At 38.3% G+C, this 15,614-nt stretch overlaps 2 protein-coding genes across 3 annotated transcripts; one reads left to right on the top strand and one right to left on the bottom strand.

Annotated features, from left to right (window-relative positions):
- Positions 1–111: 111 nt before the first annotated feature.
- On the top strand, positions 112–8,165 carry LOC105226085 (uncharacterized). Of its 2 annotated transcripts, none has more exons than XM_049448561.1 (10): positions 112–508; positions 1,210–1,410; positions 1,472–1,762; positions 1,834–2,236; positions 6,177–6,359; positions 6,432–6,604; positions 6,756–6,918; positions 6,983–7,224; positions 7,276–7,762; positions 7,832–8,165. In XM_049448561.1, the coding sequence occupies exons 1-10, from the start codon at positions 362–364 to the stop codon at positions 7,957–7,959; spliced, it is 2,418 nt and encodes an 805-aa protein (XP_049304518.1). In that variant the 5' UTR covers positions 112–361; the 3' UTR covers positions 7,960–8,165. The 2 variants fall into 2 exon arrangements, with proteins under 2 accessions (XP_049304518.1, XP_029405937.2); XM_029550077.2 differs by having other exon boundaries at positions 148–508; positions 6,771–6,918.
- LOC105226033 (uncharacterized) lies at positions 8,028–15,428 on the bottom strand. Its single transcript, XM_011204771.4, has 6 exons — positions 15,138–15,428; positions 9,944–10,078; positions 8,839–9,174; positions 8,576–8,776; positions 8,385–8,498; positions 8,028–8,324 (listed from the first exon to the last, which is right to left on the bottom strand). Exons 2-6 carry the CDS (start codon positions 10,070–10,072, stop codon positions 8,205–8,207), a joined length of 900 nt encoding a protein of 299 aa, XP_011203073.1. The 5' UTR covers positions 10,073–10,078; positions 15,138–15,428; the 3' UTR covers positions 8,028–8,204.
- Positions 15,429–15,614: the final 186 nt, after the last annotated feature.

Raw genomic sequence — 15,614 nt, 5'->3', positions numbered from 1 at the left:
CTGTTTTGATTTGTACACATTCATATGTGTACAGTACATACATACATATATATATAGTGCAATAAAAAGCCAGCCATATTCTGTTTTATCTTGATTTCCACATTGTTCTTGTAGCGGCTGGCGAAAGTGTTAGCTTTGTTTCCCTATCAGCTAAGCATTTGGTTGCCATGCAGGCAGTTGTTGTTGGGCGAGTAGGCAGCCACCTGCGCATCGATCCAACAACTCAATCGAGTGTTAAATGAGGGCTTTGCTGTGCTAGATTGTGGCTTTAGGTTCCATTAAATAAGTTTTTATTGGAAAAGGAAATATTCAAATACAATTTTTTTGAAAGTAAATCCTACGCTAGTGAATTTAATCGTAAATGAGCTCAACACCGAAATGGTATTGTCGCAACAAATCAACGCCTCCGATACAAACGTTTGCAGAAATTACAAAATTGGGAAAGGAGTTGAGACGTGTCACATATCGCATTGCAGTTGATGTGAAGGTCGACGTATTCGATGAGCATGTGAGTATAACGGCTTCTACGGTATATTCCAACACTTTTAATAAGGTCCTTCACACAAATTTTGTCTAAAGCGATTTTTTTTTATTTTCTAAATGTAAGTTTGGATGAGTGCGGGAGAGAGGAATGATTACAAACTGAGAAGGGTTCGTAAGTGTTTATATACAACCACCTCTTTTATGTTGCAAATGTGGTACGCAAGAAATATGAAAACCGAGTTTTTTTTTAAGATAAAGCACGCTCTCAAGCCAAAATAAATGTAGGCTGTCGTAAAATAGATGTAGCATACATTTAGGCTACTTGAAATTGAACTGTGCATTTGAGAATTATATAAGAGTTGCTGTTGTGTCGGCAGAATTCTGCCGAGCCGGATAAAAATCCGGGTCCGTTCCGGTTATGTAGGCCTACCGCCTAAGAATATATACAATATAGTTTGTCTGAAAATTAACATCGATCATAATCCACCGACATGAAGATGACAGTATATTTACCTCTTAAGCGATACTAAGAAATCTGCAATAGAAGACCTAATCTTTCATAACTGGGATTTTCATCTTTGCATATTTATTTTGATTTGAATGGTTCGAATTGGGTAAAAAATTATACCCTCATGATAGAAATACATAGGTCCTCGATTCGTAGACTTCCATTCAAATAATGCTTTATCAATTCTCACTACACTTTGCCAAACAATTTCATGCCAGAATACACTTTTGGAAGAAGTTGAACATGTGTGTGAGCTCTACTGGAACCTGAAGAACGAATCACGCAACCAAGATATTCACTCATTGAATAAGAAAATCAAACGCAGTCCTTATAATGCCTTGTTACTGCGAAAATATAATGTACTTATGGAGATTAATGAACGACGCTTTTGCCAATTAATGTTCGTGCTCAAGCAGACGGTGAGTATTTTAGAAAAAAAATCATAAATTTATACATATAGATAAACAGATCTTTGGGTAGGTCACACAATTGCTGCGGAAGTCTTCACAATCCGACATGTGGTTGAATTGGGCATTGCAAATAGCGAATTTGCACAATAAATGGAATCGACGGGAGACCCTAAAGGATCCTAATGACTGCAGTGAGATTTTGTCCAAGGAAACAAGTGTAACGGGCGAAAAAAAACCATCTCAGCCAGAGATGAGTCAAGAGACCAGCGGCACTACCGAGTGGAATGCGAATATTTGTAGCAATATGTATCCGACGTTGTTGTTACCCCAGAAGCCCATAGATTTTGCAAATATTCTACAGGTGACTACCATAAGAAAATTAGTGATAAACTAAGATTACATAAAATATATATGTATATTATTCGCCACCAGCATGCGTCCCAAATGCGCACCGAGCAAAATTCGCTCGATCTACTCTTCGGTCTATTCAATATGAGCGAACAGGAGCAAGCTGAGGCAGCAGCTACAGCTGCAGGCACATCCTCTGGTGCTACGTTGTCAGCAGTTGCAACTGCTACCGATTTGGAAGTTACTGCCGCAGTTGGGGATACTTGCGAGTCAACGGCATCTAGTTTGGAAATTTTACGCATACTCACACTCAACATGCACGGCGACGGCGAGTATATTGACTACAACAATGCGACTGATATGGATGGTGGTGTACGGAAGGAGAAAAGTAATTGCCATAAATATGCTGAACATTTTTTGGAACGCGAACGTGCATACCTCAGCCAACTCATTGCCAAATCATATGACTATTGTCCGAGCGTTTTTGGTAAGACTAAAAATTAAGTCCAAAATACTGCCCAAGTTCTTTGAGTATTGATTGAGATTTGAGTTTGAGTGCAGCTTAAGGCCACTCGGCGAGCAAAAAAATTTCTGCGTCTATTTTCGGCATGTTGTCTTTTAAAACAAGAAAAAACGTTAACTTCTAAGCTAATATACCCTTCACAGGTGCATTTCTTTTAGTAACTATGTGTTCAGTTTATATGGAAGCTATATGCTATAGTAATCCAATCTGATAAATTTTTTCGTAGATTACATTGTTACCTTAAGCAGCAATCTGTGTCAAAATTCATGAAGATAACACGTCAAATGCGAAAATTTTCCATACAAGCCCTTGATTCCGATAGTTGGGTTTGTACTCCAGCTATATGCTATAGTGAGCCGATTTGAAAAATTTCTTCCGATATTACATTATTTTTATGAACAATAACTCATACCAAATTTCGTGGAGACATATCGTCAAATGAAGAAGTTTCCCATGCATGCATTTGATTCCGATCATTAAGTTTGTATGGCAGCTATATGCTATAGTTAACCGATTTGAACAATTTCTTCGGAGATTACATTGTTGCCTTAGGAAATAAGCTATACCAAATTTCGTGCATATATCTTGTCAAATGCAAAAGTCTTCCAAACCAACACTAGATACATGTACATTGTTAAATGTAAAAGTTTTCAATATAAGAACTTGATACCGATCGTTCAGTTTGTATGGCAGCTATATGTTATAGTGGTCCGATATCGGTAGTTCCAACAAATGAACAGTTTCTTGAAGAGAAAATACACTTTTATACACTTTGCTCTTGCTTTGGCTACAGCCAGCTTCCAGCGAGATTATAATATGACTGTTAAATCACATCACATGGCGGTGCGAGTGACACTTAAGCACTGACCAGGCACCGTGCCTGCTTTTCTTTTATAGCGTTAGCTAAAAGCCAGTTTCCCGCGAGATTACAATATGACTGTTAAATCACATCACATGGCGGCGCCAGTGTCACTTAAGTACAGATCAGGCAATGTGCCTCATTTTCTTTTATAGAGCCAGCTAACAGCCAGCTTCCCGCGAGATTACAATATGACTGTTAAATCACATCACATGGCGGCGCCAGTGTTACTTAAGTACAGATCAGGCACTGTGCCTCATTTTCTTTTATAGAGCCAGCTAACAGCCAGCTTCCCGCGAGATTACAATATGACTGTTAAATCACATCACATGGCGGTGCGAGTGACACTTAAGCACTGACCAGGCACCGTGCCTGCTTTTCTTTTATAGAGCCAGCTAACAGCCAGCTTCCCGCGAGATTGCAATATGACTGTTAAATCACATAAAATGGTGGCGCCAGTGTCACTTAAGTACAGATCAGGCACTGTGCCTCATTTTCTTTTATAGAGCCAGCTAACAGCAAGCTTCCCGTGAGATTACATTATGACTGTTAAATCACATCACATCGCGGCGCCAGTGTCACTTAAGCACTGACCAGGCACCGTGCCTCCTTTTCTTTTATAGAGCCAGCTAACAGCCAGCTTCCCGCGAGATTACAATATGACTGTTAAATCACATCACATGGCGGTGCGAGTGTCACTTAAGCACTGACCAAGCACCGTGCCTGCTTTTCTTTTATAGAGCTAGCTAGCAGCCACACTACGACTGTTAAATTACATCGCATGGCGATGCGAGTGTCAATTTATAGAGCCAGCTAGCAGCCAGCTTCCCGCGAGATTATGGCAGTTAAATCGCATATGATTGTTAAATCACATCACATGGCGGTACGAGTGACACTTAAGCACTGACCAGGCACCGTGCCTGCTTTTCTTTTATAGAACCAGCTAAAAGCCAGTTTCCCGCGAGATTTCAATATGACTGTTAAATCACATCACATCGCGGCGCCAGTGTTACTTAAGTACAGATCAGGCACTGTGCCTCATTTTCTTTTATAGAGCCAGCTAACAGCCAGCTTCCCGCGAGATTACAATATGACTGTTAAATCACATCACATGGCGGTGCGAGTGTCACTTAAGCACTGACCAAGCACCGTGCCTGCTTTTCTTTTATAGAGCTAGCTAGCAGCCACACTACGACTGTTAAATTACATCGCATGGCGATGCGAGTGTCAATTTATAGAGCCAGCTAGCAGCCAGCTTCCCGCGAGATTATGGCAGTTAAATCGCATATGATTGTTAAATCACATCACATGGCGGTGCGAGTGACACTTAAGCACTGACCAGGCACCGTGCCTGCTTTTCTTTTATAGAACCAGCTAACAGCCAGCTTCCCGCGAGATTACAATATGACTGTTAAATCACATCACATGGCGGTGCGAGTGACACTTAAGCACTGACCAAGCACCGTGCCTGCTTTTCTTTTATAGAGCCAGCTAACAGCCAGCTTCCCGCGAGATTACAATATGACTGTTAAATCACATCACATGGCGGTGCGAGTGTCACTTAAGCACTGACCAAGCACCGTGCCTGCTTTTCTTTTATAGAACCAGCTAAAAGCCAGTTTCCCGCGAGATTTCAATATGACTGTTAAATCACATCACATCGCGGCGCCAGTGTTACTTAAGTACAGATCAGGCACTGTGCCTCATTTTCTTTTATAGAGCCAGCGAACAGCAAGCTTCCCGTGAGATTACATTATGACTGTTAAATGACATCCCATCGCGGCGCCAGTGTCACTTAAGCACTGACCAGGCACCGTGCCTGCTTTTCTTTTATAGAGCTAGCTAACAGCCAGCTTCCCGCGAGATTATGGCAGTTAAATCGCATATGATTGTTAAATCACATCACATGGCGGTGCGAGTGACACCTAACCACTGACCAGGCACCGTGCCTGCTTTTCTTTTATAGAGCCAGCTAACAGCCAGCTTCCCGCGAGATTATGACTCTTAAATCGCATATGACTGTTAAATCGCATACATGGCGGAAAAGCAGGCTCGGTGCCTTCAGTGCTTATGTGACGCTCGCACAGCGATGGTGCAATTTAACAGTCATATGCGATTTAAGAGTCATAATCTCGCGGGAAGCTGGCTCTATAAGTTGACACTCGCACCGCCATGTGATCTTATTTAATAGTCATATTGTAATCTCGCGGGAAACTGGCTTTTAGCTAGCTATATAAAAGAAAAGCAGGCACAGTGCCTGATCTGTACTTATGAAACACTGGCCCCGCGATGTGATGTGATTTAACAGGCATAGTTAAATCTCGCGGGAAACGGGAAGCAGGCACGGTGCTTGGTCAGTGCTTAAGTGACACTCGCACCGCCATGTGATGTGATTTAACAGTCATATTGTAATCTCGCGGGAAACTGGCTTTTAGCTAGCTCTATAAAAGAAAAGCAGGCACGGTGCTTGGTCAGTGCTTAAATGACACTCGCACCGCCATGTGATGTGATTTAACAGTCATATTGTAATCTCGCGGGAAGCTGGCTGTTAGCTGGTTCTATAAAAGAAAATGAGGCACAGTGCCTGATCTGTACTTAAGTAACACTGGCGCCGCCATGTGATGTGATTTAACAGTCGTATTGAAATCTCGCGGGAATCTGGCTGTTAGCTGGCTCTATAAAAGAAAAGCAGGCACGGTGCCTGGTCAGTGGTTAGGTGACGCTTTTACCGCTATGTGATGTGATTTAATAGTCATAATGTAAATTTGTATTAAGCTAGCTGTTAGTCGGCTCCATATGATCACTATTTGTGTATATGTATGTTTGACGCCGCAGGCCTGCGCCTGCTGAGCAAATCATTTGCAAACATAATGTCAATTATGGACACTTTATTTCCTTTTTGGAATATTAAGCTTACAAACTCAAGTCTTTAGATAGATCCCGTTTGGAGAATGGAAGAATTAATTTTCGATAATATCTTCTTTCCACAATTCGTATACTGATATGGGCATAATCCATAATCCATATTTTCTGACATATTCATAGGTAAAGCCTGTACTCGAGGAGATTTAAATGAGTTTGTTACTCGCGGCATTCGAATATTATGGTCCAATGTAGGTCTTATTCTGGATCATATAATTTTATGGTGGATCGATACACCGCTTGCTTGTTATCCGTTAACGCACGTGGAAACGATGAGAAACTGGTTGAAACACCATACTGTGGAAGGTTAGTAAAGCGGTTAAGTAAACATCAAAATACTATTACTATGAGAATTATGCTTACATATTATTTTATTAGATATTCCGGAACCTGTTTATTCAACGCTACGCGGAGTTGCCGAAAGCCTTACGAACTTTGTTTCCGTTAATGTATGGGATCAATTGTTTCGTTACGCTTTGTTATCAACAAATTGCCGGCCAACGACGATGGAACGTGCTTTACAGTTATATCGGCCTGTGGGTCAAGAGGAGGTACAATTACTATTTATTTTGTTACAATGGTTACAAGTTTTCCGCTCTGCTTTGCATATAAACTGCATTTTGCTTTCACCGATTTTCAATAACTCGCATATTTCGATAATTCGCAGCCTCCTCATGTGATTTTTTTAGCTTAAAAACTCAGTTCTCCTACTTGCAGCATCTTGGCACTTACACCGGCAGTTTTTGGGTGCTAGTCTTCCAGAATTTGATAGAATTAAGCAATAGTTATTTTCCCAGTAGTGAAGCGGAAATGCAAATCAGTAGCCTACCTGTTGCCGAGCAAATACCTATACTCCATCGCATTGGTGAGTAAGCTGTTGGCTACGCTAAAGCCTTTTGATTATTTAAAATTTGAACTATAACCGTCAGATCACTCCGTACACTCGATGCGTTTGTGGGTGAAGGAGCAAGCCAAGCAACTCTGCTGTGAATGGCAAATGGATCGCTTCTTCCGCATAATGGAGCACGATGTGCGTGTGTGTTTGGCCGGCTTTAGCAAGCATAAGCTACCCAAATTAACTGCCGATCTCACTGATATCCTTATGCTTGTAAATGTTGCGTTGCGTGCTAAATTGATATTGGAGATCAATGTCAATATCGATAAACTCAAGGTAACTTAGGGTGACTGTCGCTTCAATTGCTTTGAATCGCTTCTTTTACAGAAAACAAATGAAGAATGCGTGCAAATTATGTCCGAAGTGTGTCGTATACTCAGTCTTGCCAATTTCAAGCTTTCCTTTCCGCCTGCCAGCCACTGGCAGCAGCGTGTCTTCGACGAAGAAGTGAAAAACGATTACGTCGACTATGTGCTGGATCAAATATTTTTACCTGCCATTAAAGCCACAAAGGATTTGGTGACTTTAAAATTGATTTTGAAAATAATTTGTGAAGCCTGGCTCGACTACATTTATATGAAACGCATTAAGTTCAGCGTGAACGGCGCAGTGCAACTGCTGAATGACTTCGATTGTGTGCGCGAATGGATATTGGCTTGTTCGCAGCTGAATGCCGAGCAGTTGGAGAAGTTGAGTAATCACGAAGTGTTGCGCATGTGTAAGGGTGTAGGTAAAATACTGTTACGCAAGCCGGAGGATGTAATTTCGATTATACAAACGCCGAAATTTAATTACGATCGAAAAACGGTGGGAGGTGAGTGGTGGATTGTCTATTTATGGTCGTTTCTGAGTTATATAGGTATTTCTTCTAATTTTCCGTTAGCTGATGCCGCAGCACAAGAAACGCAATTGCCATCGGAAATGTTTGTGTCAAATCAAAAAAACTGGTTGCAATTACGAGCCAACAAAGGGAATATCTTCAGCTGGTGTTGTAGCGATTCAGCGGTATAAATTCAAATGAAGCTTGATAACTTGAGAACTACAAAAAATTAACTAAAAGCGAAGAACTGCCTATAATATCTTGTTTCTTAATAATCTTTTTTATTATAAAAAATCGCTGGTATTACTTTAGAAAAAGTGCTTATTGCTTAAAATCTTTGAACGCATAATGAAATAATAGAAAAATTATGAAATAAATATATCTGCAGTGACAAGAGCTTATGCGCCTTTAAGTGTTATATTTTTATAGTTTGGCTTTAAGCTGGCACTTTGCGGCTAATCTTATTCACCAACTCATCGACACGTTCGCTCATGCCAGCAAATTGCTTAGGATGTGGACCGATCATTTGTATAATGGCAGCAACATCAGCGGAGACCTTGAATATTTAATGGTGCATATAAATAACAACAACAGGAATGAAATAAATAATGGTCACCTCTAGAAAACGCGCCAGGGCTTTAAGAGTGCGGAAGACTTGCTCCTCCGCTGGATTGCTTTGGAAGAATTGCAAAATGGCCATGGCCAGCTCCACAGCAATATCGTCAAAGACCTACAATTCAATATATTGAAGTATAAAACCGCACTTAATAATGGTTTGAAATCGAAAATACACAGTAACATGCTTACCACTGTCTTCACCTCCTTTATAGCGATGTTGTAGAGCATCATCGAACCGCTATTTTTCAATTGTGGACAATTGGAGAGTATGCAGTGCACCGCCACCTTGGTTGTCACGCGTATATTCGATATTGTCTGACCCAAATAATCCCATTCCGAGATATAAAGCAACCACTCGGAGGGTCCGACATTCTCAAAAAGATTACACATCTGAAATTGTCGGGAGATAATTATACAGTTTACACTTTAATGCATTGTGTGAAGCGCCTTACAAACATCGCCCACGCTTGTTGCTCTTCCGGCGTATGTTTCTCAATGTCTTGTGCATAATTCATGAGTGAATGATCGCGTCTATCTTGATGCAATATAATAATGACATCATCCTTTAGTGCGGCGTAGGCCAATGTACGTATTAAATGCACACGTGTGTCGGGTGAAAAGTTATCTTCACGCAAAACACGCTGCACGAATACAAGGAAATTATCGCCTAATACCCAAGAGCCCTCATCTTCGATTAGATACTGATGTAATTCCTCCATAGCAGTCTCTTCATCTTTGTAGATTTTGCCGTCGAGCAACCTGACGAGGCATTCCAATTCAGTCTTTATCTGTAGGTAGAAATGTGTGCACGAATTAATTTGGATTGACTTCTATAACAAAAATAGGTCGGTTAAAAGGTCGGGCCTGTAACAAAAGTATTTGGACTACTGAAAACACCGCTTGTTGTGTTACCTAAAACTTCTAAGTATTGATTATAAAGACTCTCATAAATCTGCAAAACGCTTTGCTTCTATCACAAATTTGTTGAGGCGGCTAATATTATATAAAATCCGGCTATTTCACTCGGTTCGCCGAAAATATGACTGCTAAATGCTTTAATCTCACTGTTGCAAAACTGAACAATGAAAAAAAAGCACATGGATGTTTCCACCACAACTTTAACGATTTTGGGTATGACAAGATTAGGTTCATCAAGGTCCAGTAAGAACTCCTACGATGGTGGCAAGATAACCTTGCTAAGTAGTTTAATTGAACTCATCTACGTTCTACTCGATGCCAGTACGATCTCTTAGTAGCACAAGATCTAGTTTTGGTGCTGCTAAGCTCAAATTAGGTACATAGGTGCAGCGCATTGCATGAATACAAAAAAGTCCCAGCTCGTGCCCGATCCAAAGTTATAAAAGTTTCATTAAACAATAATAGTCGACTTATTAATAGCTCATAAAAGTTCGTCGTGTGTTTCTAAGAAGTTACACTTCAGTTTTCAACATCTTGCTCTTTTCTAAACACGGGGGTTTGTATGTACACACAATTTGTGGAAACACCTACTTGTATCCATAAATATATAATATCTATAAAAATTCATCTAGCACTTACATTGATGTCTTTATGTACTAGAGCTGGTTCGCGTGGGATTTCTTTCTCCTCTGTCGATTGGGAGCGTTCTGTACCATTTGCGCGCTGATGCTGTTGTTGGGCGGCGGTTTCACTGTTGTTGTCTGACATTTTCACCTAAAAATACCATTAAATTTGAAATGCCGGAATTTCAGTTGAAATTTTGTTTATAAGGAAGCACATAGTACAATAATTGTGAAAATAAAATGGTTATTAATAAAAATGATACAACAATATATAATAGATGGATTTTATTAAGAAAGTAATAATGAAGATAAAATACTTAATTATAAATGTGTCAGTGTAAAAAATTATTAACTCACAAGAAATAATTGTTCATATGGAAGTGAATGCTACAATGTAAATAACCGCTAAATTACATGCATATGAGGGAAATAAATTTTTGCAAGCGGTTTAATTTGTCGCTTATACTTTTATATAAAGGTCGGTATGCATATATGTATGTATATACATACGTATTTCTTTCTTTTATAATCTATGTGAACATAAACCGAAAGTTATTTTAAATCATTCAGAAGTACTGTGTTCCATACGAAGTGCCTATGCCTACACTTGTAACGGTTATAATACCTTATAATGACTTGAGTCGATTTCATTTTAAGTAGGCATTTTTTTTGGTAAAACCTAAGTGTTATCCTTTATTCATTTGATTTAAAGTCAGTTTCTAAATTAAAATATAAATTCGAGTCTCGAACGAGTTCGTCAGTATAACTCAAACTATTTTTAAACCCTGAAAAGGGTATATTAAGTTTGTCACGAAGTTTGTAACACCCAGAAGGAAGTGTCAGAGACCCTATAATGTATATATGTAAGTATATAAATGATCAGTATGTTGAGCTGCGTCGATTTAGCCATGTCCGTCTGCTTGTCCGTCTGTCTGTATATATACGAACTAGTCCCTCAGTTTTTAAGATATCGTTTTGAAATTTTGCCAACGTCATTTTCTGTTCAAGAAGCTGCTCATTTGTCGGAACTGTCGATATCGGACCACTATAACATATAGCTGCCATACAAACTGAACGATCGGAATCAAGTCCTTGTATGGAAAACTTTTGCATTTGACAATGTATCTTCACAAAAGTTGGCACAGATTATTTTCTAGGGCAACAATGTAATCTCCGAAGAAATTGTTCAGATCGGCTTATCATAGCATATAGCTGCCATATAAACTTAACATATAGTTACTAAAAGAAATGCACCTGTGAAGGGTATATTAGCTTCGGTGCAGCCGAAGTTAACGTTTTTTCTTGTTTTAAATAAAGCTCACTTAAGATATTTTACTATAATACATTTTATTAAGAAATAATGGCATTTACAATATTGTTGTTTTTTAATAAATGTATTTTAGTTCAGCCGCCAAGTGTTTTCTTTAAATCTGTTTTCAAATACATAGCTGTCAACGGGTCATTGCGTTGTCGGTGACAGTCAATGTCGTGGGTTTGGATAAATAGGCAAAAATTAAAGCACATAGCACACGTATGCAATTAGCATAAATATTTATTTACTCGGAAAGTAGGGCAACTCAAGTTACTCAGTCGGAAGTATATTTATAACATCATTGGTTAGATGCGTGTGTGCTAGTTAGCCTATATATGTACCTTACATATATTGTATGTACATATTTATATGTAAGTGTACCAATCTGTACTGCAAGCGAGTACGATGAATGAGGGATTACCAATAACAGAGAGAAAGGGTGGCGGATAAATCGGGGACAATTCCATTCAGACCCGGAGCTCTCAGGAAGGACCGGTGCTCTGCAAAAATGTTTAGCATTTTTTCCTAACTCCAAAAATTGATGTATAAGTTGGATTCTCATTCAATATACTCCCCAATCCGCGATTTTCTCTACATGATCGGAACATAACAAATTATTATAATCAAAGTCTTGGTTTACTGTCTCGGTAGACAGTGTGAAAATTGTAAAGACGTTGTTTTTCATAAAATCCAGCAAACTGTTGTATATGACAGAGTCACATGAATAAATAGGGAGCTGAAAACCCTATACTTTATGTATATAACGGATGATCCAAGTAGAGGTACTATTTCAATAGCCTTTTTTTGAGAGACCACGCATGAGTGCCACGCTGGCATGTTATTTTTGTTCGGTATTGTTTTGCATTTCACCATGAAAAGGCTTAAGCCTGAACAACGTTTACACATTGTTCAACTTTAATACGAAAATCCATGTTCTCTAAATAATGTGTTTCGCGCGCTTCGCCCAACTTATGGTCAACATAATCGGCCTACTGAGCATATTCGCAACACCATCACCTATCTTAAGACCCAGCATTCATTATTGGATAATATTCGACCGAATAGATCATGTCCAGCACGCAATGAAGAAAATATAGCAGCCGTAGCTGAGAGTGTACATGAAGGCCGTGGAGATTCTATGCCGGGCCGTTCGCAGCATTTCGGACTAACGTATGGAACGACTTGACGAATTTTACGTCAAGCGTACAAAACAATCAATGGCGACCCTTATCGCGCCATGATAACTAACTATCTTATGGCTAAATTGAAACTAGTGATCTCGGCGACATTTGGTTTCAACAAGACGGCGCCACTTTCCACACATCGCATCAATCAATGGATTTATTAAAAGAACATTTCGGGGAACAGAAAATTTCACGTTTTGAGCCGGTTGATTCGCCACCAGGATCGTATGATATCACGCCGTTAGACTTTTTCCTGTTGGGATTAAAGTCTAAAGTCTATGTGCTCAGATCTTAGAGAAAACCATTACGCGTGTCATTCGCCAGTTACTAGTCGAAATGGTCGCACGAGTAATTGCAAATTGGGCTCAACTGACGGCCGACATTTGAAAGTATAATCTTCAAAAAATAAATACCAAAGAATGTTCTTTCAAATGATAATAAACATTGAGCGTTAAATTTGAAGTTTCTGTGTTTTTTCTTTACAAAGTAAGGAACCTTTAAATGGATCACCCCTTTTAAGACTGGTTGCCACATAGTATTAATGCCGAATTTCAGAAAGCATACTGTCTTTAGTTTATAGCATAATCAACAGCTGATATCAGCTGAACCATTGTGTTGATGCTTTTTTAGTTTATTAACTTCTTACCTGTGAAAATTGTCAAAATTCAATTAAAAATATATATATTCTCTGGGGAAAAACAAATTTAACAATGGCGAGTTAAAAGGTAAAAATAAAGCGCGTTCGAACTTTTGTTTCTACTTTATAGAAATATACTCGTTCAATGCACCTTTCTTTTAAGCATATTTCTTATTATCTTAAACGTCATAACATCTTTTTACATTTAAATGGAACACGTAAATTCTGGAAATGTTTACAAAAATAATATAAAAGTATACATTTTCCCATTAAGTGTAAAAGTAACTTATACGCCCGGGTGATACACTCGGCTAGTTAAGTGTAAATGCATAGTTCAATCATATCAAAGATGAAATCAACTACTATTTTAGATTTGGAAGAAATTTCGACCCATTTTCGGTAATATAAAAGAAAGAAAGAAAAGTTTACAAGAGGAGCAAATATTTTCTATTTTTATTCAAATAGTATAATAAAGAATTTCAAAAGAATAATTTTTTGGCTAAACCAAATTCTGTTTGTAAATTTCAAAAATATTACATACTTTAATCACAAAAATATACAATATTTTACAATCTATATTTATATATACATATTTATATTTTTAGGGCACATTTTAAAGTTTTTTCGTTTCGGTGCAGACCCTCAACTCAAAGACGATACTCTTTTCAGTGGCAAAATTAAATTATTGGTAAAATATATGTATTGAAATTATTGTATTATTAACAGAAATTTGTTTTGAAAATTTCTGAAACATCCAACTTGCAAGAGCTAGCTGGGATCGATACCTTTAACTACTATGTACTTTGATCTGAAAGTGGCAAACTAACTCTAAAATAACGTATTCGTTTAAACTACTGAAAATGGGACAACTCTGTGCTATTCAGTAGATATCAAGTTATGTGTAAAGATTTTATGTATTAGGTTAAGCTAAGGATATTCCCACTCCCACTTTTAAACCTTAATATGGTACCTTGAAAAGTACGAACTTGATCAACATCAATAAAATTACATGCGTTTTGCTCGTTCCATATAATTTTATAATAATCAGAACACTCCAAGCCTACTTTTCAAAAAACGCACTTTTTTCTCCTTTCAGCTGATTGTACAAACAAGAGATAAATGATGCATTAAGAAAGAGATCAAAACAAACACAGATAAGTGTGGTACTCGTATATGTGGATTGGTTCAGCCGGTTCTACGTTACCGGAATTAACCCGGATTGTATTTTCGGAGATCTAACCCTGTTTAGATCAAAAAGTTTTAGTATAGACGTCGTATCTTTATCAGTGGCCATCTGCAAAATTTGATAAAATCGGTAACCATAACACGATTCTTCGCTACGCGTGAAAACAAACTTTCCGAAATTACATTTTCCCTGCTATGTGAATGCGTAAAATGTTATTTTAGTAATTGTGATGAAACCGAACTCGAGGAATGTCGAGTTTTCTTGACTCATAAACAAATAAATAAGTTCTTGCAAGCATCATAAAACAATAAGTAGACGAGGCGCTAAGCAATGGAAAACTCTCTCGCAATTCTTCAAATATTATACATAATTTATACAAATGGAATTTTAAATGCAGCGTATAACATATGTACATATAAAAATGAACTGTTTTCCGACTTACTCGGCAAAATGAAATGAAATACATACAGACGTATGTTGTACTATGCTTCCACACCTATGGAGCGAATTTAATAAATTTAGACAGTACGTTGAGTTAGAAAAAGGTAAAAAAGCGCATATTTCTTAAAATAGTAACGGTATTTATAGACGGGAAAGTGGGGAAAATTGTCACCGACTGCCTTCTTGTCGCTTCTGTTTGCACCAATTTCTCTGCGCCGAGTGGGCAATGTGGGAAAACAAATGCAGCGGGAAACGCAACCGCCGAGTTGCGTCGCGGCAGCCATTGCTATTTCTCAACGGCTATTCTTAGACAATTTTCACAGAGTTTTTAAAAGTTTTCATTCATATAAATTGTAATTTCTTAAAGAAAAATAAATAATTTTACACTCGTTAACGGTTAATATTTACGAACCACTCTAAGTAACTTTTTATTTTTATTTGCTTACTCACTTTTGTGCACAACTTCTGCTAGATTTTGATTTTCTGTTAAATTTATTATGCTTTCTGCGCACTAATTTGCCAATAAGCAAACGGTTATTCTCCCAAATGGTTGAAACTTTATTACAAACTTTTCGTTAGATTTTTATTTAATTCACAGTTTATAAAAAATGTATACAGTCTTATAACTTTTACACGATCACGCAAAACAACCGTTCACTTCGAAAATATTTTTCACATTGTCTTGCGAATTGTGGCATACGCTGTGCTCCGAAACACGCTTTCGACACTCTCCACGTTAATAATGTGTACGAAAAAGTGTATATAAATAGGTTATGTTACGTCGTCTTCTCGTAATATTACGATACTCAGCAGCAATTTCGAAAACACGAAAGGTGCTTTCGGCCGGCCGGTGTATGGAGCATGTTTTGGCCATTACGACAGTGGCGCAGTGGCATTCTTTTAAGTAAGGGCTGGTGATCTCTCTAT

This window comes from Bactrocera dorsalis, chromosome 2, assembly GCF_023373825.1.
Source record: "Bactrocera dorsalis isolate Fly_Bdor chromosome 2, ASM2337382v1, whole genome shotgun sequence".
Lineage (NCBI taxonomy): Eukaryota > Metazoa > Arthropoda > Insecta > Diptera > Tephritidae > Bactrocera > Bactrocera dorsalis.
The sequence above is the reverse complement of the archived record's forward strand: the minus strand, read 5'-3'. Positions and strand labels throughout refer to the sequence as shown.